This window comes from Miniopterus natalensis, chromosome 9 (genome assembly GCF_054644295.1).
Source record: "Miniopterus natalensis isolate mMinNat1 chromosome 9, mMinNat1.hap1, whole genome shotgun sequence".
In the NCBI taxonomy this organism is placed as follows: domain Eukaryota; kingdom Metazoa; phylum Chordata; class Mammalia; order Chiroptera; family Miniopteridae; genus Miniopterus; species Miniopterus natalensis.
This window is the reverse complement of record NC_142089.1, coordinates 10,765,420-10,789,171: the sequence shown is the minus strand read 5'-3', so window position 1 is coordinate 10,789,171 and position 23,752 is coordinate 10,765,420. Positions and strand designations below refer to the sequence as shown.

Here is a 23,752-nt window from a genome sequence, read left to right as displayed (position 1 = left end):
AGCTGGAAGGGACAGCAGGCCCAGACCACACGGGGCCCCCGGCCACCTTGGGGGATTTGGTCTCTATGTCTTCAGGCCTCAGTTTCTCTACTGTGAATGGGAAGAAACAGAATTCCCACTTCTAGTCCAGCATTATCGTGGGTCACTAACCGGAAGGGCTTGGGGAAAAAGAAGAGAGTGACACCCCGGCTGCCTATGGGTCTAAAGTGAGGGAACTGGGCTGGGGGGCGATGGGCCTCGCCTCACTTTCCACCCTTCCTGTCTCCTGCAGACCCTGAAGGCTGAGTAGCCAGCGGGATGCCCGGTCTGCTGAACCAGATGACAGGGGCAGCCCTGCCCCTCACCGCTTCCGATGTCACCTCCTTCGTCAGTGGATATGCCCTGGGTCTGACTGCGTCCCTCACCTACGGCAACCTGGAGGCCCAGCCTTTCCAGGGTAAGGACCCCTCCTCCGCTTTGAATCCCCACCCCAGCAGGGTAGCTGATGGACATTGGGCAAGTCCTGGGACCTCTCTGAGTCTCAGTTTTCTCACCTGTAAAATGGGGATACCATTTCCACCCAACGGGCCTTGAAGCCGGTAGCCAGTCCGGTCAGGATTTAAGCCCAGGTTTGGGCTCAACCCTGCCAACTGTCCCAGCACTATTTAGGTTCCACAAGGCGTGCCCACCTGTGTCAAATGGCCGGGCCTCCACTTTCTCCAGGGAGTCTCACAGTGGGAGAGGCCTCGAGGCTCAGTGGAAGCCAGGAGTTTCCAGCCCCAACTGTGGCTCTTGTCCCTGTGACTTTGGAGAAGCCACTTTCCTTTTCAGAATGAGGACACTCCTCTGCCTGTCTGGACGCCAGGGTTTGCAGAGGAGCAGATGTGGTAATGCGAGCGGAAGGACAGTGTGGAATACAGTCTGCGAGTATGAATCACTGGGCGGGGCAGCCAGGGCTGTGGACGGATGTCTGCCTGCAGGAGTCATTTGTAAATCAAACTCCTCTCTTTCCACTTAAGGGAGTTACAGGGAGGCTGGTTGGGGCTAGGATTCCCTCTCATCCGCAGCTGATTGGGGCCTTCTAACCCCCAACCTTCCTGTGATGGGCACCAGCCCCCAGCCTGACCTGGTTCTGAAGCCATTTCAGTTCCCAAAAGGAACCTGTGGGAAAACCTTCTTTCCCTCCAAAATCTCCTGGGCAGAGCTAATGACCCTGTTGCTCTGGTTACGAAACGTTAGAGAGGGTGGCTTTAAATGGGACCCACTGGGGACCCAGGAGACTAAATGACTGAATAACTCTGGGACAGTCTCATGGCTTTCTAAATGCATAAAGACCCGGTCCCCCCATTTTATAGATGAGAAAACTGAGGCTCGGGGAGACAGGAAGCAGGGGTTTGTTGAGGGCTCGCTATGGGCCCAGCATCTTGCTGCCGCAGTGTTGGTGGGCAGATTAAATGAGATGCAACCTTGATCCTCTGTGTGGTCCCTGAGCCATGGGCATCACTGGGGAGCTACTTAGAAATGCTGATCTAGGCCCTGCACCGGAACTACTGAGTCAGAGTCTGCCTTTAACAAGACCCCAGGTGATCTGTGTTCTCCTAAAGTCTGAGAAGCACTAAGGCAGAAAAATGTAGGCACATAGCTTTAAAAATGGTGGCTATTTTTTCAATTTTCATGATGACCCTTCGAGTTGGGCTTTTTTATCCCCATTTTACAGATGGGGCTGCGAGACTTAGAGAAGCTAAATGCCTTTTCCAAGGTCACCAGGCTAGGAGGCGTGGCAGGGCCCAGATTCAAACCCAACTGTACTTCCTCCAACGCCCCAGCTCCTGGGAGCCACGGGTAGCAAATTCGCCACACATGTGTGTTTTATTAGGCCCACAAAACGGGTCACATAAAATCCAGATTTCTATTCTATCGAAAAGTCAGAAGCCCTGGCCACAGTGGCCTCACATGCCTGCAGAGTAAGAGTTGGCTGGGACAGGGGAGCCGCTGTCCCTTTCCCAGTAGCCCCACTGCTCACAGAGTGCCTGCTGCTCTACTTAACCCCGCCTGGCCACAGAGCCATGAGGTCCCAGCCCAAGTGCTCGCTGGCCTCCTCTGAGTGGCAGTGAGCACCATCCTAATATCTGGCAGACCTAGGCTTGGGTTCCTTCCCAGGGGTGGGGCGTGCAGGGTGGGGCTGGGGCACCCCGTGATGCTGGGCCCTGCTCGGGCAGGCCTCTTCGTGTACCCACTGGATGAGTACACCACGGTGATCGGCTTTGAGGCAGTCATTGCTGACCGGGTCGTAACAGTACAGATCAAGGACAAAGCCAAGATGGAAAGTGGACACTTCAATGCCACTCACACTCGAGGAGCAACTGTCACAGGTAAGGAGGCAGGGCCTGGGCCTGGTGAAGTCTCAGGCAGACTGAAAGGGCAGCAATAAGATAGGGTAGAAAGAGCACTAAACTAGGAGTCAGGAATCCTGTGTGCCTTTGGGCCAATGATTAACCTCTCTGAACCTCACCTTACTGTCTGTAAAATACAGGTAATCTCTCCTGTTCTCATCTCGAAAGCATGGTGAGGATTAAACAAAAGGGTTTTAAAGATATTTCTCTAGGACAGTTAAGCTCAGAGGTTATGGAGTGAGTTATGGAATGAGTCACACCAGCATCTGACTCCCTATTCTGGTGCTTGCAGGTGGTGTAAGCTTAGATAAGAAATTAATATTATCCATAAAATGAAGTTAATAATTATACACACCCAAAGCTCAACAGAGAGCATGTATGCAGAGCACTCATCACAGTCCCTGGTACCCACTAAGTATTCAAATAGTGGCTACTTATGCCTGTTATTGAAGATGCTGAGGCTCAGAGAGGGTGAGTGACTGGCCCAAGGTCACGCAGCATGTTGGTGGCAGATTCAGGGCTTGAATTCAGACCGTGTCATATTATGTAAGAGGTCCTTACCGTTGGATCTATAATCTAAGTGATGTTTGTTCATCTGATCATTAAGACATTCGAGAATATTTTAATGAACACGCACCATGTGTAAGGTGCAAAATCACCCTCCAGCTGTTGTGACCACTCACAGCCTGGACGAATAGCTAGGTTGTGCCTAGAAGAAACCGTGAGAACAGGTGGAAAGTGGCTGGGCCAAAAGAGATCTGGATAATGTCAGAGGAGGGGAACAAGGGTACAGATTGGGGGCCAGGTATGTATTCGTGGAGGGGTTGGATGGATGGGTAAGACTGCCTAAGTAGGGACAGGGGATAGGCCTTTCAGATGAAAGGACAGAGCAAGGGCAAAACCATGGATCCCAAAGGCGGGGATGCCTGAATGCAATTCTCATGGGATGTAGAGTCTGCGGGTAGAGAGGAGACCCTCTGTGGGGGTCTTGTGGGTCCAACTCTCCCAGTCCCAGCAGGGTACAAGTACACAGGCCTGGCTCAGACCCACACAGGTTCAGATCCTGGTTCAACAAGTTAGTTATTTGCTGAGGAACTTGGCCAAGTCACACCCCTCCGCTGAGCCTGTTTCCCCATCAGCCAAGTGGGCTACTCAGACCTAGGGCACAGCAAGCTGGGGGGGGGGGCTTAGAGGTAACACATGCGCAGCTGCTGACTCCAGGCCTGGCACTTAGGAAACATCCTGCGAGAGGGGGTGTCCATCATCCCTGCTTCCTGCACGCTGGGAAAGGTGGCCTTGGATGAAGATTTGGAGCGGATCCTGTTCGTGGTCAACCTGGGGACCATCGCCCCGATGGAGAACGTCAAGGTCTTCATCAGCACCTCCTCGGAGCTGCCCACGCTGCCCAGCGGGGCCGTGCGGGTCCTGCTGCCTGCTGTCTGCGCCCCGACCGTACCCCAGTTCTGCACAGAGCGTGCTAGCCCCTCCAACCAACAGGCACAGGGGTAAGGAGCCCCTGGCCGGACAAGGGGGCAAAGGTCAGGTCTCAGGTGGACATCAGGGAGTCTGTCGGGTGAAGTCAGGGTGTGCGGGGTGATGGAGATAGAGACGGAGGGGAGGCTCAGCACTAGAGGCCGCCACCCCCTGAGTGACCGCTCCTCCCCTGCTCACTTTAGAGCACTGGCCAGGAGTTCTGGAACTTGGACGGCTTGGCATTAGAATTTCCATGCTTCCTTCCCTAATGCGCTTAAGACACTGAGCTGAGTGTTAGGGATCCAAAATCATCACGGGTCCTGCCTTTTTAGAACTTGGTGGGAAAGATCATTATCCAATTAATAACGGCACGAATGTGGAACTATCTGTGTACTTGCATGCATAATTAATTATGTGAAAATACAATGAAGGAGACATTCATTGGGCTAAGGGTATAAAAGAGGGACCCAAGCCGGGGGTCCTGGGGCCAGGCCAGGCTCCCCTGAGGAGTGATATTTCAGCTGACAGCTGAGGGATGAAGGCACAGAAAGGAGCATTCCTGCAGGAGAGAAGAGCAGAGGCGAAGGCACTGAGGCCGCAGGCTCGGGGGTGTGAGCAGCAGGCGGGCCGTAGCAGGTGGGAGAGTGAGGGAGAGAGGTAGAGGGCCGATGTGAAGTCAGACTGTGTAGGACCTTGGAGCCTAGGGTGAGGACACTCGTCACAATAGGGAAGCTGAAGGCACAAGCCAGTCTCAGACCTAGGGACACCAGCTTGTATGTTACCTTTGTAAGCACTGCCACAGGCACCACGCCTTGTGAATTTGAGAGGCAGGACCTGGTGGAGCTGGGGACATCCAAGACTTTGGCAGATCAAGGAACTAGAGGCCCAAGGGGCCCTGATGCCCCTGAGGTGACCCCAGTAAGCTTATTCCTGCCCATCCCGGCAGCTAGAGTTAGCAGAGGTGCTCGTGGGAGAAGCCTGCAGCAAATCCCTACTCAGTGCATGCCCCATGATCCAGGGATCCCAGAGAAATCCCTTCAGAAGTTTGAAAAGGGAAACAGATGAGGATCTTCATGGTGGTGGTGCCTGTGGACAGGGGGTGGGGGCAGGAACAAACAAGTACAGTATAAAACACATGACGTAACAGGTGCCCCCATAATAGGATGTAACCTTTTCAGTTTAAAATGCATTCGCAACCAAATGCCACCACCGACGTGAATTAAGGGCATACATCGAAGACCTTAGAGGGCACGCCGGTGGGGAGGGACCAGATCATAGGGTAGGGACAGGGGACGACACAGAAAGGGAGCCAGAAACTTGAGCACTACACAGGGGACAAACACTTTGCTAAGCGGCCACGAAAAGCAGCTGTGGCATTCTCACCCCCATTCAATGGGTGAGAAAACCAAGGCTTGTGCGAGGGCTCCCAGCTCCCAGACGAGCAGGGAGTCAAGACAGGGTGTGATGTAGTCGAACAGGAGCCAGACAGACTGGGTGAGGGCGCCTGCTCTGCACAGTCCCGACTGTGGCACCTTTGGCCGAGCCTCGGTTTCCCCATGTGGGAGGTGGGGGAGACGAGGGTCCTGCTGCTTTCTTCTGGGGGTCCTGGTGAGAACAGTGCGCTAACGCTGTGGAGCACCGAGCCTGGCCCAGGTCGCGGTGCCTGGGTCTGAGTCCAGACTCTCCTGGGATCAGGCCGAATGGGAGAGTAAGGGTCTGGGCAGGAGGACGCAGCCCCCTTTAGGGCCGGGCTGCCCAGGAGCCAGGACTGCCTGGGACTCACCATCCTCTCCATGTCCTCTCACGCTGCACCCCCCTTCCACTTTGGTCCTGGCTACCCTCCTTCTCTCCCCCCCCCCCCCCTCCTCTCGGTCCCCTTCCCAGCAGAAACAGGCATTGCTTCAGCACCCGGGCCCCGGACTCCTGGAACAAGTTGTTCCTGGCGACTCTCCTGGACACCGAGGTGTCCAACCCCATGGAATACGAGTTCTGCTTCCAGCTGGAGATCCGGGGGCCATGCCCACTTGCAGGTGAGGGAGCTGCCCAGACCCAGGCAAACACCAGAGGGACTCGAGGCCCCCGGGTGGGGTGGGCTGTAGGCCCAAAGCTGCCCGGGATAAAGAAGGGGAGGGTGGGGAAGGTGACAGGCCCAGATGGATGACATCCTGGAGTATGGAGCTATATGGATCCCTATTTCCTGCTCCCCAACATACAGCCCAAAGACAAGTGCCTCCTAAGGATGGGTTCCAAGGCTGTCCCCACCCCATCTCCGCAACTTCCTTGGGAAATGTCCCTGGGAGCCTAGTGGTTGCTGGTCCCCTCCCAGAGGTTGCTTCTTGGTTCCCACCTGCGCAGCAGAGTCACCAGGGATCTCCCAGAATCCTGCCACCCAGCTCCCGCCCGAGCTTCTGGGGCTCTTGGTCTGGGATATGTCTTGGGTGTTGGGTATTTTAAAAGTCCCAACATGCAGGCAGCATTGGGAGCCATTGTTCTCCTAGTTCCGTCTCCAACCCACTCAAGGTTTTAAGTGTGGCTGCCTGTCAACGAATGTGTTGTCAGAGCAGCATGACATTCCGGCCTGAGAGGCATTCTGTGGAGTGTTCGCTGATGGAGCGTCCAGCATTTTCTCTCTCTGGCTCTATGGGGAAATTGAGGAGACCTGTCCATGGTTTCATAGCCCCTGACACGGCTGGAGTGTCATCTCTGGCTCGCATCTCAGTGCCTCGCACCAAGCCCCTGTCTCTCAGGGCTCCTGAGCCACTCCCACCTTTCTGTGCCACTCAGGGGTAGAGAGTCCCACCCACGAGATCCGAGCCGACGCTGCCCCGTCCGCGTGCTCCGCCAAGAGCATAATTATCACCTTGGCCAACAGGCACACCTTCGACCGGCCCGTGGAGCTCCTCATCCACCCCAGCGGTACTGTGCTCCAGGAGGGCCCTGGGCTGCGGGGACGGAGGAGGTGCTGACCCGGCGGGGCACAGACAGGTGGCCCTTTGCCCAGCCGTCAGCCAGGGAAAGGGGAGGGGTGCGTGGCAGAGGAGAGGAGACCAGCCTCCTAGGAAACTTGCCTCAAGCTTGTGGAATTGAGTGTCTCCTGCCCCGGTTCTAGCTCCAGAGGCTCCAGGGTCTCGTCTACCCACTGGGGCACTTTGTCCCCAGGCCAGCTGAGCTGAAGATCTTTGAAACCCAAGCTCAGTGAGGCCCTGGCAGCTCTGAACACCCAAGGAGCAAGTCCTTTGTCTCTTTAAGATTCCTAGAAGGTCAGGACCTGAAAAGATCAGAGCCGTCAGTCCCACTCCCATTTTACAGATGGATAAACTGAGGCCCAGAGAGGGCCAGTGGGCCAGCCATGGCCACTAGGTGCTTCTGCCTCCTAGCTAAGGAGTCTTTCCATGGCCCCACACTGCTTTGGGCAGTCAGGGCTCCTGTGCTCCTCTTCCTACTAGGAGCCCCTCACTGTGAAGATCTTGCCCCCAGACCCAGGCCCCTGGCATCACCCTCACACTCGGACGAGTGCCAAGAGTTGATCTCATCTCTGCAGAGCCCCACATGCCACACGTCCTGGTGGAGAAAGGGGACATGACCGCAGGAGAATTTGAGCAGCACTTGAAGGGAAAGACCGAATTCATTAAAGGGATGAAAAAGGACTGTGGCGCGGAGCGGAAGGTGAGTGTGACTGAAGGAGAGTCAGGGGTGGCAGGCCTGGGGTGGCACTGGGGACTTGGTCTTCACTGGACCAATGGGGGTTCTGAACCTGGGCGGAGGGGACTTGCCTGAGGTCACGCAGCAAGCTGGTGATAGATCCTCGTCAATGTTTCCCTTGGTGGGCCGGGCACTGCGGGGCAGTGGCAAATGGACTTCCAGGTGCAGCAGTCACCCTGGCACTGTCCTTACGCATCCTGCCAGGTCACCTTCTAGTGCCTAAGCCAGGAACCCAAGGTACCAAGGAGCCAAGCCAGGCAAAATTCTAGGCTGATGGCAGAAACAAGCTTGGTTCTCCCCAGGCTACTTTACCCCCAAGTGACACCCAGGAACCTACAGCTGTGTACTCCCAGCTCCTTCTTTACTCTCGGGCCTCTGTTTCCCCACCTGTTAAATGGGTCTCTTGCTGTTCCTTCCTCTGGGTCCTTGCTGGCTATTGCATAGACGGTGAAGGCAGAGCAGGAGAGCCTGACTGAGGTCCTTCCCCCTGCCCGCCCTGTCCCCCACGAAGCTAAGAATAGAGGCTCTCAGCACCGGGGCCGCGCGGGGAAGAAATGCCAGGGGGCAGAGCGGCAGCCGCAGATTTTCCTGCAGCCTGTCTCCTGCTCGCCACCCTGCACGCCAAGCCGGGCCCTGGGTGCCAAGATGGGTTAAGAAGGACAGCCCGCTTCTTCCTACCCTCTCCCGCATCTGGAGGAGGAAACAGGTTTAGCACCCAGACTGACTGTGGCTGGGGGCAGGGCCAGGGGCAGGGGGAGGAGCAGGGGCAGTCCATTCTCTCGGGGGTTGGCTGTGGTGGCAACGAAGCTAGGACTTAGACTCGATCCGAGGGGCAGGGGCGCTGGCCTGGCTGGCAGAGGACGGTGGCAACTGAGGGGTGTACAGGATCGTGTAGACAGCTTGCTGCTCACCCTGACCGTTAGAGACCCCACTGGGAGCACCTGCTTGGTGGGGGTGGGAGGGGTGGCAAAGGGGAGGTGCAGATGGCTCAATGCCCATCCTATCACCATCGTAGATACCCCACTGGAAACACCTGCTCTCCCAGAGGTGCCCCCTCACCCAGCTGAGTCCGTTGGGAGAAGAGGCGGAGCCAGGCTCTCAGAGTGGGGGTGGCAGTGCCAGGTGTACCACTGAGCTCTGAGAAGCACCGCATGTGGACAGCGTGGGCGAGGGGGGGCACAATGGGCCTCAAAGGCTGGGGCTGGGTCCCCTCCCCGCCAAGCCTTAAATCAGTTCGCTCTGGGAGCACTGAAGCAAATGAGAATCATTTGCCACCTTGGGTTGGTTATGCAAATGCCCTGTATTCTCACGAGCTCCAGGGAGAACCTGCTAAGTGATGAGTTTGTTGTAATTAGATCAGGGCAGCTTGAGGAGCCATTAGAGGACTGGAGCCAGGGCCCCGCTCTCTGAGAGGCAAGCATTGGGCTCTTCTCCCTGGCAGATGTGGCCGTACCTGCCTTGGGCTCTGTCATCAAAAGAGCCAGGCTGGGTGGTGGCTTCCCTCAAGGAACTCTATGCGGGAGGGGGCGCGTGATCCTTCGCCAGAGAGGGAGGCGGCATCCAGAGGGCGACCGTCAATCAGGAAGAGTGGGCGGGACAAGCTGTCAAAACTGTGATTTAGCAAAGAGGGAGCAAATGGCACAGAGAAAGACACCATGTGGAAGAGATGATGATGCAGTGAGAGGCGGAGACAAATAAAGACAGGGAGACTGAAAACAAACCAAGAAAACATGCACACACAGGTGGGTGGCAGACAGGCCCGCCCAGATTCAGTCTCTCATTTATTCATTCAACAAACACAAAGTGCCCAGTGGCTGGGAGGCTGCATTCTAGGCACTGGGGAGACCACACTGAAAATGGCCCATCCTGGACCGCAGGGAGCCCACATTCTAGCGCAGGGACACCGACAAGAAGTAAACAAGTGGGCAAGGTGGGCTTGGAGGGCCGAGGGGGAGGGCTGGGGGACGTGGGAATGAGTGACAGGCCTGAGGGCTGTTTAGCCGGGCGTCTAGAAAAAGCCTGCCTGAGAATGAGACCTGGTGGACGGTGGAGAACTGGAAGGGGCACAATGGTGATATGTTTGGGAAACAGGAAGGCAGCTGGTGTGGGTGAAGTGCAGGGAGCAGGGTGGGCAGCGGCGAGGTGGACAGGCCGGCAGGGGTCAGGTCCTGGGGGGCTTCATAAGGTAGGAGGGGAGGCCATTGCTTCGGCAAGAGGATGGCAAGAGTAATCACGCTCCCTGCTCTACGCAGAACAGACCACGGGGAAGAAAAATGGGAGGAAAGAGGCCAGTGAGAGGCTATTGCAAGGGCCCAGGCGAGAGATGACAGTGTCCCGAACCTGGGTGGTGGCAGTGGAGACAGAAAAGAGGACATGTTGAGGATGTATTTTAGCTGCAGCGCTGGCAGTCCTTTGCCGAAAGAGTGGATGTGTGGGGTGAGAAAACCGGAGGAGCCAGGTACAGCAACCGGGACGCCTGTGGCGCAGAGCGTGAGTGGGATCTTGGCACTACGTGCTGAGGAATGGGAGACCACGCGAGTGGCGCTGGACCCCCTGAACACCCAAGTGAGAGTTTTTCTTTCCCCTCCAGACAGAAATCATCCGGAAACGCCTCCACAAGGACATCCCCCACCACTCTGTCATCATGCTCAACTTCTGTCCCGACCTCCAGTCTGTCCAGCCGAACCTGAGAAAGACCTACGGCGAGTTCATCTTCCTCATTGACAGGAGCGGCAGCATGAGTGGGACCAACATCCACCGTGTGAAGGTACCTGTCAGGGGACCCCTCCCCCGGGGCCTAGCGCCCCGGGGTAAATCATCTGTGCTCCCCCCAACCAGCCCTTTTGGTTCCAAGAAGCCCCCTCTTCCACACCTGAACCACTTTCCTAAATCGCTCTCCATTCGGTCTAAGACTAAAAGGAACAACTTTTAAAAATCAGTCTGAACAGAGACACCCACACTCAATGTGCTCCCAAAATAACCCCCTCAAGTGGTGTGAGCAGAGGTAGAACTGTTGTCCATTTACAAGGGGTGAAGTTATCGACTTCTTTCCTTGGCATTCTGCAAGCTTTGCCGAGTGCATGCTCAGGCTGAAACACCCCCGTAGGTACCGAGTACAGGGGGGTCCAGCTGGGTGCTGGATCCGGACAGTAATCCTATGAGGTGGTTCCTATGTCACCATTTCCCCAAGGGGAAATCCCACCCTGAGAGTTTCAGCGACCTACCCAAGTCACACAGCAAGTGTGGTCTAAGACTAAACCCATGTCTGTCTGACTGTCCCTATGCCCTGACGTCAGAGACTCACTGGACATGACCCCTGGCTTCCAGGAATGTGTAGAATCCAGTAGAAAAGAATTGGTTCATTCTTTTTCCCGAAATGCCTAATATGTGCAAAATTCTGTGCTTGGCCGTCTGGAAAGACAGCAGGTTGTAAACTCAGTTCCTGCCCTCAAGGAACTCAGTCAAGCGAGGGGCACAAGCCTGCTAACCAGTCACGCCGGGAGCGTGGTCTCGCTGCTGTGGAGCATCCTGATGGGTGCAGAAGACAGAGTAATCAACCTCCCCCAGACACCCAGAGGCATCTCCTCCCCCCGGGAGATGTTCTCCTCAATTTCTGCATTATCCAACGCTCCCTTGTATTTCTAGCTGTACAGATGTCTGCCTCCTCCTCTGGAGTTATGAACTCATTAAGGCAAAGGACCAGATCTTTGTTCATCTATCTCTTCCCCATGGGGACTAGCTCTGTGTTTAGGCATAAAAAGCCCTCAGTCGTGGTTCATTGAACTGGGTAAAAGATCATGGTCTAAGAGAACATGGTCCAAGAAGGGAGAGGGCTCTTTTGTCACCTGAAATTTCACTCCTTCCCTAGTTTGTGCCTGGAGCAAAAACTCTTGTTTCCAGGGCAACAGGAGAAGCAAGGAGGAAAGAGGTGAGGTGGGACCTGTGACACCAGCTAGCTCCTCAGTCTTGCTATGACTGGGTTGTGTCTGGAGGCATGAGAGAGCAATCCTATATATGCGACCCAAGTTCCTGTGTGAGGCCTCTTGACCCTGGGATGTAGGACCGGTGGGTGCCTTCTCCCCGCCTCTGCCCGCCGTCAGAAACTAATATTGGCACAGGGAGCTGTCCACAGCCCTGGGTGCTGAAGTGAAGCTCCGCGCCCGTGTGCATTCCATCCCACAGCTGGACCAGCTTCTAAGACGTCTCCACAGTTACTCTCACTATCATGGGGTCATTAGACATCCCTTAGGGAGCACTCAGTCCATGTTCCCTCCCTATTTTCAGGTAAGGAAACTGAGCCCCCGAGAGGCTGTTTTTCCCAGCGTCACAGCGCTACTGAGGGCGCCTACGCCTTCCAGATCCTGGTTCAGTGCTCCCTTTCCTTACATTGCTGGTCGAGACTTATACATGCTCTTTCTCTAAGAACAGCTCTCTTTTCTGATTATGCCATTTCTGCCGCGTGGCTTAGTAAGAGAGAAATGCCTGGGTTCCAGGATCAGTTCTGCCACTGACTTGCTATGTGGCTTTGGACAAATTGATTCTCAACTCTGGGCTTTGTTTATACTTTCTATAAAATGAGAAGTGGAAATTAATACAGGAAGGGCAAACCTATGTCCTACGCCCCTCTGTTCCCCTCTCCCAAGCCCAGGTGGGCAGACAAATAATTGACCACGACATTCCTTTTCATGCTGAGTCTGGACTCAGTCTCTACAGTCTTCTCATCTCAGTGTTCCAGTCTGTTACCACCAGTTGAAGGGAGTTGGTTTATATGGAAATCCATTTCCTGAGCTGAAGACCTTTCCAACCTTGACATTCCAGAATTCTCTGACCACAATTTCCTCCAGGGCTCCTCTCACAGTGCCTTCGCCTTGGAGTCTCTCTGGCTCTCTTTTCCAGCTCGGCTCACTGACCTCAAGGTTACCCTTTCACAAATGGCTTTGCATTGGCACAACTCATTCTGCTACACGTGCCCCTTTAAGAAAAAAAGCACAGGAATCGCTCAGGCCACACATCCCTTTCCCCACTGACAATGAGGCCATTGGGGGGTTGCTCACGTCACTAATTGTGGCCCATTAGGTTGAGATTTTAGGAAAAACCGGACTTAGGGAGGCAGGAGAGAATAGAAATCCAAACAGCCTTGCCGGAGGGGAAAGTTCAACCAATTTAATTTCCTGCAGCTGCTTTCATTCTTCAGCTGCCACTTGCTGCCAAAAACATGGCTCTGAAAATTCTAATAGGTGTGAGCAGAGACAATCTGTATGGATCAGCAGCATCTCCTGCTAGCAGGAATATAAGGTAGTGGCTAATGAAAGAATCAGCAGATAGGGACTTCTCTCACAGAGAAACAAAATGTACTGACACAAGCAACAAAGACGAAAGGGGACGTTTAATGTTAATGTTTACAGAGGGGGTGGGAGAGGGGCTGCATGCAGGTCCTTCTGGCATGGAAGTTGCCAGAATCCACTTACAGCTGTTTACTTTCTAGATTCCAGAGTGGAACCGTTTGCTTCCCTGAGAGCCACGCTGAGGTCCCAAGGCTGCCGTCGATAAACTATGTGGGCACGAGGGAGAGCCCTCCCCCTCCTGGGTGCTGTGCCAAGGCAGAGCCAACAGGAATGGAGGTCTCGGGGCTATGTTTTGAAAGCCTCAGTCCCTGTTCTTAGGTTTTGTGACCCAGCGCAATTCCTTAATCCTCTGAGCCTCAGTTTCCTTACCTGTCAAGTAAAGGTATTGGCATTAATATGCATCTCATTGGGTGGATAACAGTAGCCACTTACTGTTTATGATATGCCAGGCTGGGCCTCAGAGGAGTGACATAACTAGCCCAAGGTCAAGTTAGGAAGGGTGGAGGTGAGGTTTAAACCCAGATGTGTTTAACGTCAAAGTGAATCTTCCTAACCGCTCTTATAGAGATTAGATGAGATAATTATTATAAAGTGTTTATTACAGCGCCTGACATATAGTAATTGCTTTATATTTATCACTGCCTGGGATCATCATCAGTATCATCATTCTCCCTCCTGTCATCGCCATTTTTCTTCTTTGTCATTATTTTTTCCAATACAGCTTTATCAAGGTCTCCTGGTGTTGCATAAATAGGTTAAGATTCTAATGTTCACAGGCTTTGGAGGCAAAGTGACATGTCTGAGTCCTGGCTCCACTATTTACTATCTCAATGCTCACCAGCGAGTCACTCGCCTTTCTGTGCCTCAATGTTCTCTTGTATGAAATGGGGGTAATATCGTGCCTGCTCCAAGGGTCACTTTGAAGATTAGATGAGGTAATACCAGTAAAGTACATCCTGAGCACTCAGCAAATATGACCTAAAGAGACTGTCCCAGGGGCGAATTCTGCAAAAGGCCCTGGATGAGAGCCAGAAGCCTGTCCTATCACCAGTGTGACCTGAACCAGGCCACATGCCTCCCTTAGACATCAGTTTTTGTTTTGGCGGAAAGGAGTGGGTGCTCCCTGCTCTCCCTACCGCACAGGCCAGCAGGAGGTGAGATGTAACTGGCAAGCCCCAATAGAATGGCTTTGAAAAGTCAGACTTGCTACATGGATGAGAAATTTTATGAGATGGCTTTGGTCCAGCCTCAGCTCAGCATCAGCAAATTTCTGGATCTGGGGGGAAAGGCGATGTTGGGTGCAGATGGGGGTGGTGGTGCAAAGGCCTGTTTGGAGACAGACTCCGTGCTGGGATAATAATGGTGGTGTGTGGTGGCAGAAGTCACAGCTCCTTTCCAAATCCTGAAACTCTCTTTCTTGCCTGCCAGGATGCTGTGCTGGTGGCCCTTAAGAGCCTCATGCCAGCCTGCCTCTTCAATGTCATTGGGTTCGGATCCACATTTAAGACCCTCTTCCCTTCCAGTCAGACCTACAATGAGGTAAGGAAGGACAAGGCTGGGGCCAGGAGGGGGCGGGTGGTGAGGAATAGAGGAGAGGAAGGAAGGGTTTCGAAAGAGGCCTGCTCAAAAGCTGTCTGTCCACCCATGTAGGGCCAAAACGATACCCAGGAGCCAAGAACAAAAGAGAGGCTAACTCTGTTTAGGCAGTTTTCTGACGGCTCAGCCTTCTATCATCTTCCTCTTTAAAATAAAGACTCTGTTGGGCCAAGTAAGGGTGTGCACAGAGGGGGAGGTGACAGGGATGGGTAGAAAGAGAATGCCTATCCCAGGCCTGCCACTCACTGAAGCCTCTGTGTTAGGAGGACAATAGGTTCTGCAAGGTGGAGCCAAAGACGTGAATAGAGAGGAGTAGCAGAGTGAATAGGTGGGTGAGTGGGCTAAGAATGGGGCTCACAAGGCCCAAGGTACAATTTTAAACAACAGGACCGTGGCCCCAGCAGCATGTTAAAAATTGTAGCATCTTACCCAGGTCTAGGAGTTGGAGGAAAGGGAGGGAGGGAGGGAGGGAGGGAGGGAGGGAGGGAAACGGACTTAGGGGTTACTTTTCAATTAAAAATAGCTTATGGGTTTTTAAAATACAAAAACAACACACTTTGATTATGCCACAATTTTTAAAGCTAGATAATCAAAAAGAAAAAATTTTAAATCTCGCATGATCACATCAGTGAGAAAAAGAAAAGGAAACACAATGTTAAGAGCTTAGAATAAATCCCTCCAGATTTCGTTCTGTGCATTGACACACATTTTCAATAAAGACAGGATTAGGTCTTCCGGAAACTACTTTCTAACACAACAGCCTATCATGAGTGCATTTGCCTGCCAGTAAGTATAAATCTGCAATGTAATTCTAATGGCTGCCTGGTATTTCACTACAGACAGACCAGTGACTTATATAATTAAACCCTACAGTTGGGCACTGAAGTCGGTTCCATTTTTTTGCTACTTTTCATCGTTGTATCAAAGACTTCACATGCATCCTTCATGATTCCTTTGGGGTAAATTTCTAGTCTTGCTGGTTCAAAGGTACACATACATTTTAAGGCTTTTGACATGTGCTACCACTCCATGCACGGATGTTGGAAGAGCATCTTCCTGAGACAGGAGCAGGACATCTGATGTCCAGTGAGAACCTGTCCTTGCTGCAGTGACATTCATCCAATGCCAATAATCCTTGGCCAGAAAGGACAATGACAAGTTAATATATCGGCAGCTGGTAGCGTGTCAGGCATTGGCGGGGGTGTAATTGGACAGAACTATGCCAAACAAGTGGCCACCTATTCTTCCTGTATGTGGGGCAGAGATGAAATTGGGAACAGGACTCAACTCAAATGAGGTTGAACTGTTACCCAGGGCAGCGATTTTCACCCAGTGTGCCACAAGACTTTTAAAAGCATGCAATACCTGACTATTTAGCCCAGGGCACTCTTTTCCCTGAGATTGTCAAATTAAAAAATGACAACAGCCAACACCACAGCCATCTGGTGTGACTGAATTGAAATGATACCTTTTTGTTGCTGTTAGATTGGCAAAAAATATATTTTTTGGTGTGTGGCAGCATTTTAGTAATTAGTTGACGTGCGCCACAAGATGAAAAAGGTTGAAAATGGCTGGCCTAGGGAAACAAAAGGACTCCTCCCACAAGGGGCTCAGAGCCTCCCCATCCTACAGTGACCCTGGGAACTATCTCCCCTGCCTTGTGCCTTTCCTGCAGGAGACCTTGGCCACAGCCTGTGATAACATTCAGAAGATACGGGCCGACATGGGTGGCACCAACATCCTCTCCCCGCTCAAGTGGGTCATCCGGCAGCCAGTGCACCGAGGCCACCCGCGGCTTCTCTTCGTGATCACAGACGGGGTGATCAACAACACGGGGAAGGTGCTGGAGCTGGTGCGAAACCACGCCTTCTCCACCAGGTGGGCACAGGCTGAAGGCCTGGGACATGGTTATCCTGGGCGGCCCTGGGCTGAGCTGGGGTTTCCAGAACCCGGGCCATGTGGAAAATGCCAGAAGGACAGGAAAGAACCCTATAATGCTTTGCTTCCAGGGTGGTGTGGCTGGCTTCAAGGTTTGCCTTTTCCCCTCAAAAGTTCAGGAGGGATGAGATGCCCACACTTCTGTATACAGCTCCCAATGAGCAGCCTAGGAAGAAAGAGCCCTTCTAGCTGCTTTGGCTCTGAGCTGGGTGGACATCATGGGCTGTATGTGAATGTAAAGACCCATTGATGGCCCCTCTTCCCCTGCCCTTAGCCTGAAGCTGGGCCAGCTGTGAAACAGCTCTGCTGGGTCACACTCTGTCCCTTTCCCCATCAGGGGACAGAGATGGTAGAGAGGATGGGAAGTAGCAGCCTCTCTTCCCCCAGGTGCTATAGCTTCGGAATTGGACCCAACGTCTGCCACAGGCTGGTGAAGGGGCTGGCAAATGTGTCCAAGGGTAGTGCTGAGTTCCTGGAGGAGGGGGAGCGGCTGCAACCCAAGGTAGGTGGAAAGGCCCCAGTCCCTCTGCTGCTGGACCCTCAGAGGCCCAGATTGGTCATGCACAATTCAGGGGTGGAGCTAGGGTTTCACCCCAAATTTGAGCTCTCCACTAGGCCACACTGTATCCCAGTGAGAATCAGAGCGGTGGAAGCCACAAAGTAGGCAACTCCAGAAGCTCCTACAGGACACTAAATCCCTGGTCTCCAGCCTCCTCGACCTCATGCTCCACGCACTGGCTGGGCAGGATCAGATTCTGGAAGAGTCACTGCCTTGATGCTTTTGGAGTTGTGTTTGGGGTCATTTCTGGCCACATTCCTGATGGTGACAAATGGTGGCTCAGAAGGATCTAAAGGGCTCAGAAATCAAGAGGATTATAGTCTTCTCTCCATTTCCTGCACAAGTGGCACAAATAATCCAACCCCTGGAAAATCCCTGAGTCAGTCCAGGGACCAGAGACAGAACTGGAGTTATAAGTGCAAGAATTTATTGGAGGCTAATGTCTGGGAAAGAGACAAGAGGAGGAAACGGGAAGGAGAATGCTCCAGCCAGGATGCAGAGGCAACACCTGTGAAGGGAAAGGGAGGGAGAAGCTTCGGGCAGGGAGAGCCTCAGATTGGATGCAGGTCTGGCAAGGTCTCAGCAGAGCCAATGGGAAGCAAAGATTGCCCATCAGGTGGTCTGTGTTGGGCTGAAATGCCAGGCACTGGAATCCCTGCCATGCTCAGTCATTGCCTGGGGGCTTCAGGGAGAGGCATGGTTTAGGTTCAGAAGCTGGGACATTGCACCCGGAGACTGTCACCTAAATGTCTCTCTTGAAAGGGAGCTTGGAGAGTGCGCCTCTTTGGCTCCAACAACCCCAGAATCACTTTTCTCCAGCCTTGCAATACATTTGAGGAAATCAGCCTACGTGGTGCCAAACTATAGCTGTCATTTACTGAACACTTATCAAGTGGCATATACTTCAAATCCAGTATCTCAGATAATCCTCCCAACTACATCTAGAGTTGAGAAGGACTGACTCAGTTTAACAAGTGGGCGAAATGAGGCGCAGGAAAGCAAATTGACTTGTTCAAGATCACTATGTGGTCCATGCTTTTGACACACACTTACTATGTGCCCTGGACTAGCCACAACACTCCTTTGAGTCTTAGATTCTCTCATTTGTAGAAAATCTTCTTTGAGAGGTGACAAAAAATGTGCCAACTCTGACATCCTAGGAGCCCAAGAAGTAGCATGTTCACTGGTGGGCAAGCCACCCCAAGGCCTCTTGTCACGTCTTCCCTGCTCACTTCCCCATGTGGTCATACCCACCTGGTCTTGGTGCTGCTCACCTGGACATACCCCTACTCACATATCTCCCCTACCTGTGTTCTGATTTTGCCCAACAGATGGTCAAATCCCTGAAGAAGGCCATGGCCCCAGTTCTGAGTGATGTGACTGTGGAGTGGGTCTTCCCTGAGACCACCGAAGTGCTGGTCTCACCTGTCAGCACCAGCACCCTCTTCCCTGGAGAACGGCTGGTGGGATATGGCATTGTGTGTGACGCCTCCTTATACACCTCCAATTCCAGATTTGTAAGTATCTTAGAAATGCCAGGGGTCAGTGGGGGTCCAGAAACATGCCCATAAATCATCCTAGCTGGAAGGACTGATCACGGCAGGAAGGAATGAGTTGGATCTGGGTTTGCTGTTGGGAGGTATAGCTCCAGGCCATGGGCATTCAGTCATCGTAAGTGCCTGGGTAAATGCTACCAGCTCACTATGTGGTTCTCAAGATGCCTTTCTGCAGAGGGATGTGGGAACATGTTTAAAATGCAGAGTCCCAGCTCCAACCTAGGTCCCTGAATTCAAGTCTCCAAGGTAAGGCCCAGGGACCTTCATTTCATATGATCTCCCCAAAGTGCTTTTGATGAACAATTTAGTTCAGAACAACTACTCAGGTTTCTTTCCCCAAACACTCTAGTCAGGTTGTAGCTCCTTAAATGAGTTTGTGTTTTATTTACTTACATAGGTAATTGTTTCTGTGTGGTGGCAGAAGTGGGATAAAGTGGGGAACTTCTCGGGGGGGGTGGAATTTATGCTAAAACGCGTGAGAGTGCCTGAGAAGCTATTTCTTCACTCATTTTCTCTTTTTAGTGAGTCTCTCCACTGCCCCTCAAAAGATATATCAACTTGTTTTGCTTTTAAGCAAAAGTCACAAACTAATGCCTAGAGGGACTGGGCAGATATAAAATGAGTGAAATGGATTTGCTGTAAAAATAAAAGGGGCAAATGCCATGAGGGATAGCAGTTATCACTGAGTTCATAGAGAGGCAATAAGGAGTGGTGAGGAGCATGGCAAACTGGATAGTTCACTCCCTGTTGAAATTGGGCAGCCTTTACTCAGCTTTAACAAATTGTGGCTATGCAGGAATGCGGGACCTGTGTTAAATGTGTTTCTCATCTTTCAAAAGAAGTTAACATTTTACATAAAATTTCCAGGTTTTAGAACGTTATGAAATCTCTTAAGAACCATTGTCAGTAATGGTTAGTGTGTTATGGAGAGTGGATGTTATGTTATATTTAGAATGTTATATTCAACTCCAGGGAGAAAGTGCTCTACAAAATTCTGGTCAAGTCACTGCACAGTCCAGGCTCTTCTTGGAGGTGTGGGAGGCAGCAGGTCACCAACAGACCCACCGCTTGAAGGGACCACCATTCCCTTCTTTCCTTACCCGTGAGACTGGCAATGTTTTCTCTGCTACTAGCAGGGCTGTTGGGTGAAGGGAACCCTTATACACTGTCGTGTAAACAGCACTTGCCCTCCTGGAAAGTAATCTAGAAATAACCAAGGAAATTAGAAAGACATAACTTTTCAGCCCAGAAATCCCTCCTAAGGATCTAACATAGAGAAAGAAAAGTGATATAATGGAGTCACGTCCAAGGATTTATTGCAGCATTTTTTACAATGGCAAAAATATATGGCCACAACCCACCTCAGAACAAAAGACTCACACAGGCTGAGAAACAAAACAAAAGAAAACAAAACACTTCTGGAGGACTTTAAAGGAGAGATAGACAGTAATACTGTCACCGTAGAGGAATTTAACACCCCACTGACTACTGGATAGATCTTTCAGACAAAAAATCAACAAGGAAACAGTGACTCTAAATGACACACTAGATCAGATGGATTTAACTGACATTAACAGAACATTTCACCCCAAAGCTGCAGAATAGGCATTCTCCTCAGTGCACATGGGACAGTCTCAGAGATAGACCACATGTTAGGGCACAAAACAACTCTCTACATGTTCAAGAAGATGCAGATCATATCAAGCACCTTCTCGGACTTTTACACCATGAAATACTATGCAGCTGTAAAAATGAAGGATCCCTCACCCTATAAGACAGCATGGTGGGACCTGGAGAGTATTATGCTAAGTGAAATAAGCCAGTCAGAGAAAGGCAAGTGTCACATGGTCTTACTCATATGTGGAATCTAATGAACAAAATAAACCGATGAACAAAATAGATCCAGAGACATGGAAGCATGGAACAGACTGAGGGATCTCAGGGGGAAGGCGGGGTGGGTGGGTGGGTGGGGAGAGATTAACCTAAGAACTTATATGCATGTATGCATGACCCAGGGACACAGACAATGTGTGGTGGAGGCCTGGGGGGGGGGGTGCAGGATGGAGGGGATCAATGAAAAAAACAAACAAACAAAATATATGGTCACGTATTGATGGCCCCCCCCCTCAAAATGTTGTTTGATGTCACATGAAGCAGGAAAATATTGTGAAAGGCATGATTACAAATAATTTCGTAACAAAAATATGAATTTCTCATCAAACAAACTTAATTATTAAGAGGGGGAAGCTAGGTTTCTATTTTATTTTTAAATTCCAGCCCTTCATATACTTCTTTCTCTAGTCCAAAGGCCCACATATCCTCCCCAGAGCTCCCAAAGTATTATTTAGTAGATCAACAATAATATGTACCATAAGACACTATGGTCTCACATATTTATTTTAATTGAACTGATTTTTTAAAAGTGATGTTCTACTCCTCTTTTCCTATGCTACTTGTCCTTTTCCCTACACCAGGTGATTTATACTTTGGTTGTCTGATCAGGTCTGAGTTTCTGTTAAAGGAACGACAATTAACAGCATTTTCTCTGTGTGTGTTTTGTATTCTCTGCCATTAGCTTTTATCTGTCAATGAATGACACACTGGCTTTTTGACTGATCGGACATTAAATATAAATATAGCCACAAAGTGAATACTTAACAATAGGAGTGGGAGGATATTGTGAAGGCGACTGTTTAAAAGAGTAGTTGACATGTGGGATTTCCAAAATGTTTCACATGCAAAATTCAAGATACTGCTCAATATAAATAACGTGGTCCAGTTTTTGTAAAACAAAAATGACCCCCAAAGCCTTTATGTTTTATATATATGTTTCTATTATGGAGAATGGAGTAGAAGGAACAGATGGTTGATTCTGTTAATTTTGGTGACCTATTTGGAGACAGCAGTGACACTGAGAATTACATTTTTAATATTTTTAATAAAGAAGATAATTAAAAATATAAACAATATAAGTGATATGAAGTCTTTCCCATTCGCCACCTCTTAAACAGAAGGCTGCCTACATTCCCCAAGCAAGGAAAACAAGTTTGTATTATTCCAGCTCTTGCAAGGCGGGGTCTCCACCGCCTCGCCTCACACTGCCTGCTGCTCTGTGGCCGTCCCTCCTGACCCCTACCCTCACTCCTGGCCTTTCCTGTCCCTTCCTCCAGGACAAGAGGCGGCGATACAGCATGCTGCACTCTCAGGAGTCCGGCAGCTCTGTCTTCTACCATTCACAGGATGAGGGGCCTGGCTCAGACAGTACAGACTGTGCCAAGAGCCTGGGGGCGCCCCTCAACCTGAGGCAGGCCAAAGAAGGCCCACTATCCAGCGGCGACTGCACCACCAGCCCGGGTAAGTCTGCCGCCCCTGGCACTTCACTCACTTCTCCAGAAGCCGTGATTGACACATTTTACTGAGCACTTACTATACGCTAAGCACTTTACACAAACAATCTCACTGAGTAGTTAGCAGCTGCAGAGGTGGGAACTACCTATTTTACAGATGTGGAAACCGAGCCGGGGACCTCAAGCGACTTGGCTAAGCTCATGGGACTTGAGAGAGGTAGAGTACAGATAAAAAGTCGAGACCCGTGTGCGTCCAAAGCCACTTTATGGTGTCAGTTCCCACTCGGAGGGTATTCACTGATCACCTACCAGGACTCAGTACTGAGCAGAGTGTGGGGAGCAAAGGTGGCTCCAGCATGGCACCTGTTCTTCAATAGCTCCCCGTCTAGGGAAAGAGACACACTTGGCCTTAATTCTGATAGAAAGCAGAGTGACATGGGCCCCCGGAGGTCCTAGGCAGCAGACACTGCCTGAGCAAAGGCGTGGAGGTGAGACACGGCTGCTATGCTTGGAGCACACGGAACCTTGAAAAGGGAGCAGAAAGGAGAGCAGCGGGTGACAGATTAGGGCCCAGGCAGGCAGGGCCTTGAATGCCAGGAAAGGTGAGGCACCGAACCTATTTCAGTAGGCGAGCGGTGGAGTACTCAAGAAGTGTCCACACATGACAGGGGGTGCAAGCCCCTCACTCTTTGCCCACTGCCCTCCTCCACTGGTGGCCCCCCGACCACCACCCCTGTCCAGGTGTGGACCTCTCCCAGCGACGGCGGGCATACAGCACCAACCAGATCACCAACCACAAGCCCTCCCCAAGGGCCACCGCGGCCAGCGACCCCACGATGGCTGCCAGGAGATACCCACTGCGAAAAGCTAAGCTGCAGGACCTCACCAACCAGCCCAGCCCAGATGCCCCGTGGCGGCAGATTGATTTGCAGGTGCCCGGGCAGGGCAGGTTGGGGTGGGGGGGCCTATGGGAAGGGGTGGGCTGTGTCTCCTGCTTCAACCTGAAGGATAGAGCCTGTCCACCACTTACACTGAGAAGTGAGTCACCTCTTCTTTTTCTGGACCTTCGTCTGCCAGGCCCCCAGCACCACCTTCCTAACAATGATACCTATTGGCCAATGACATCGCCTCTTCTCTGCACACGGCACTTCCAAGTTAGCAAGAGGCACCCCCATCTACTCTCTCATTTGATTTTATAACACCCCTGGGAAAGGAGGGAGTGTGGGGGCTGCCACCCCAATGCTGTACAGATATGGAAATTAAGGGCCAGAGAGGCAAAGCGACTTACCCAGGATCACACAGCTTGTCAGGAGATTAAAACCCAGGACCCTCTTCCTGAGAAGCCCTTGCTTCCTTCTCCATCACCTGCACCTTCTGCAAATCCCAGGTGTTGTACACCCACCCAGGGCAGAGGGCATCTCGGAGTTAGAGCCACCGTCCGGCTAGATTAGTTTCTCGGTCTCAGCGCTAAGGACACGGTAACTCTGTTGTGGGGCTACTTTCTGTATTGTAGGAATTTGACAGCATCCCTGGCTTCTATCAAATGAATGCCAGTAACAACACCACCCCCAGTCATGACGACTGAAAATGTCTGCAGACTTTGTCAAATGTCCCCGGGGGAGGGCGGCAAAGTCACCAGCTTGAGAGACACTGTGGGGAGGGCGGCAAAGTCACGAGCTTGAGAGACTGTCCTAAACCAAACTGGTGTCTGGTGTTATCTGCGCGCCTTATCCCATTTTCTTAAGAAGGGGCTTTATGTAGCCTTGTCAGGGCGAGTCTGTGGTTCTGTGAAGCAGCCTTTCACTCCCCACTCCCACCCACCACCTCCATCCCTCCCAGCCCCCACAGACACACAGCCCCACAC

General features: G+C 51.8%; 1 protein-coding gene across 1 annotated transcript in view; it reads left to right on the top strand.

Moving 5' to 3' along the window:
- Positions 1–297: 297 nt before the first annotated feature.
- VWA5B1 (von Willebrand factor A domain containing 5B1) overlaps positions 298–23,752 on the top strand; it is a 38,031-nt gene continuing 14,576 nt past the window's right edge. Inside the window, exons 1-13 of the mRNA XM_087820806.1 lie at positions 298–436; positions 2,199–2,351; positions 3,607–3,877; positions 5,730–5,875; positions 6,630–6,761; positions 7,387–7,511; positions 10,138–10,314; positions 14,321–14,431; positions 16,164–16,366; positions 16,814–16,928; positions 18,317–18,502; positions 21,712–21,895; positions 22,630–22,820. Coding sequence (XP_087676932.1) covers positions 298–436; positions 2,199–2,351; positions 3,607–3,877; positions 5,730–5,875; positions 6,630–6,761; positions 7,387–7,511; positions 10,138–10,314; positions 14,321–14,431; positions 16,164–16,366; positions 16,814–16,928; positions 18,317–18,502; positions 21,712–21,895; positions 22,630–22,820 — 2,133 coding nt within the window. The remainder of the gene's footprint in view (positions 437–2,198; positions 2,352–3,606; positions 3,878–5,729; positions 5,876–6,629; positions 6,762–7,386; positions 7,512–10,137; positions 10,315–14,320; positions 14,432–16,163; positions 16,367–16,813; positions 16,929–18,316; positions 18,503–21,711; positions 21,896–22,629; positions 22,821–23,752) is intronic.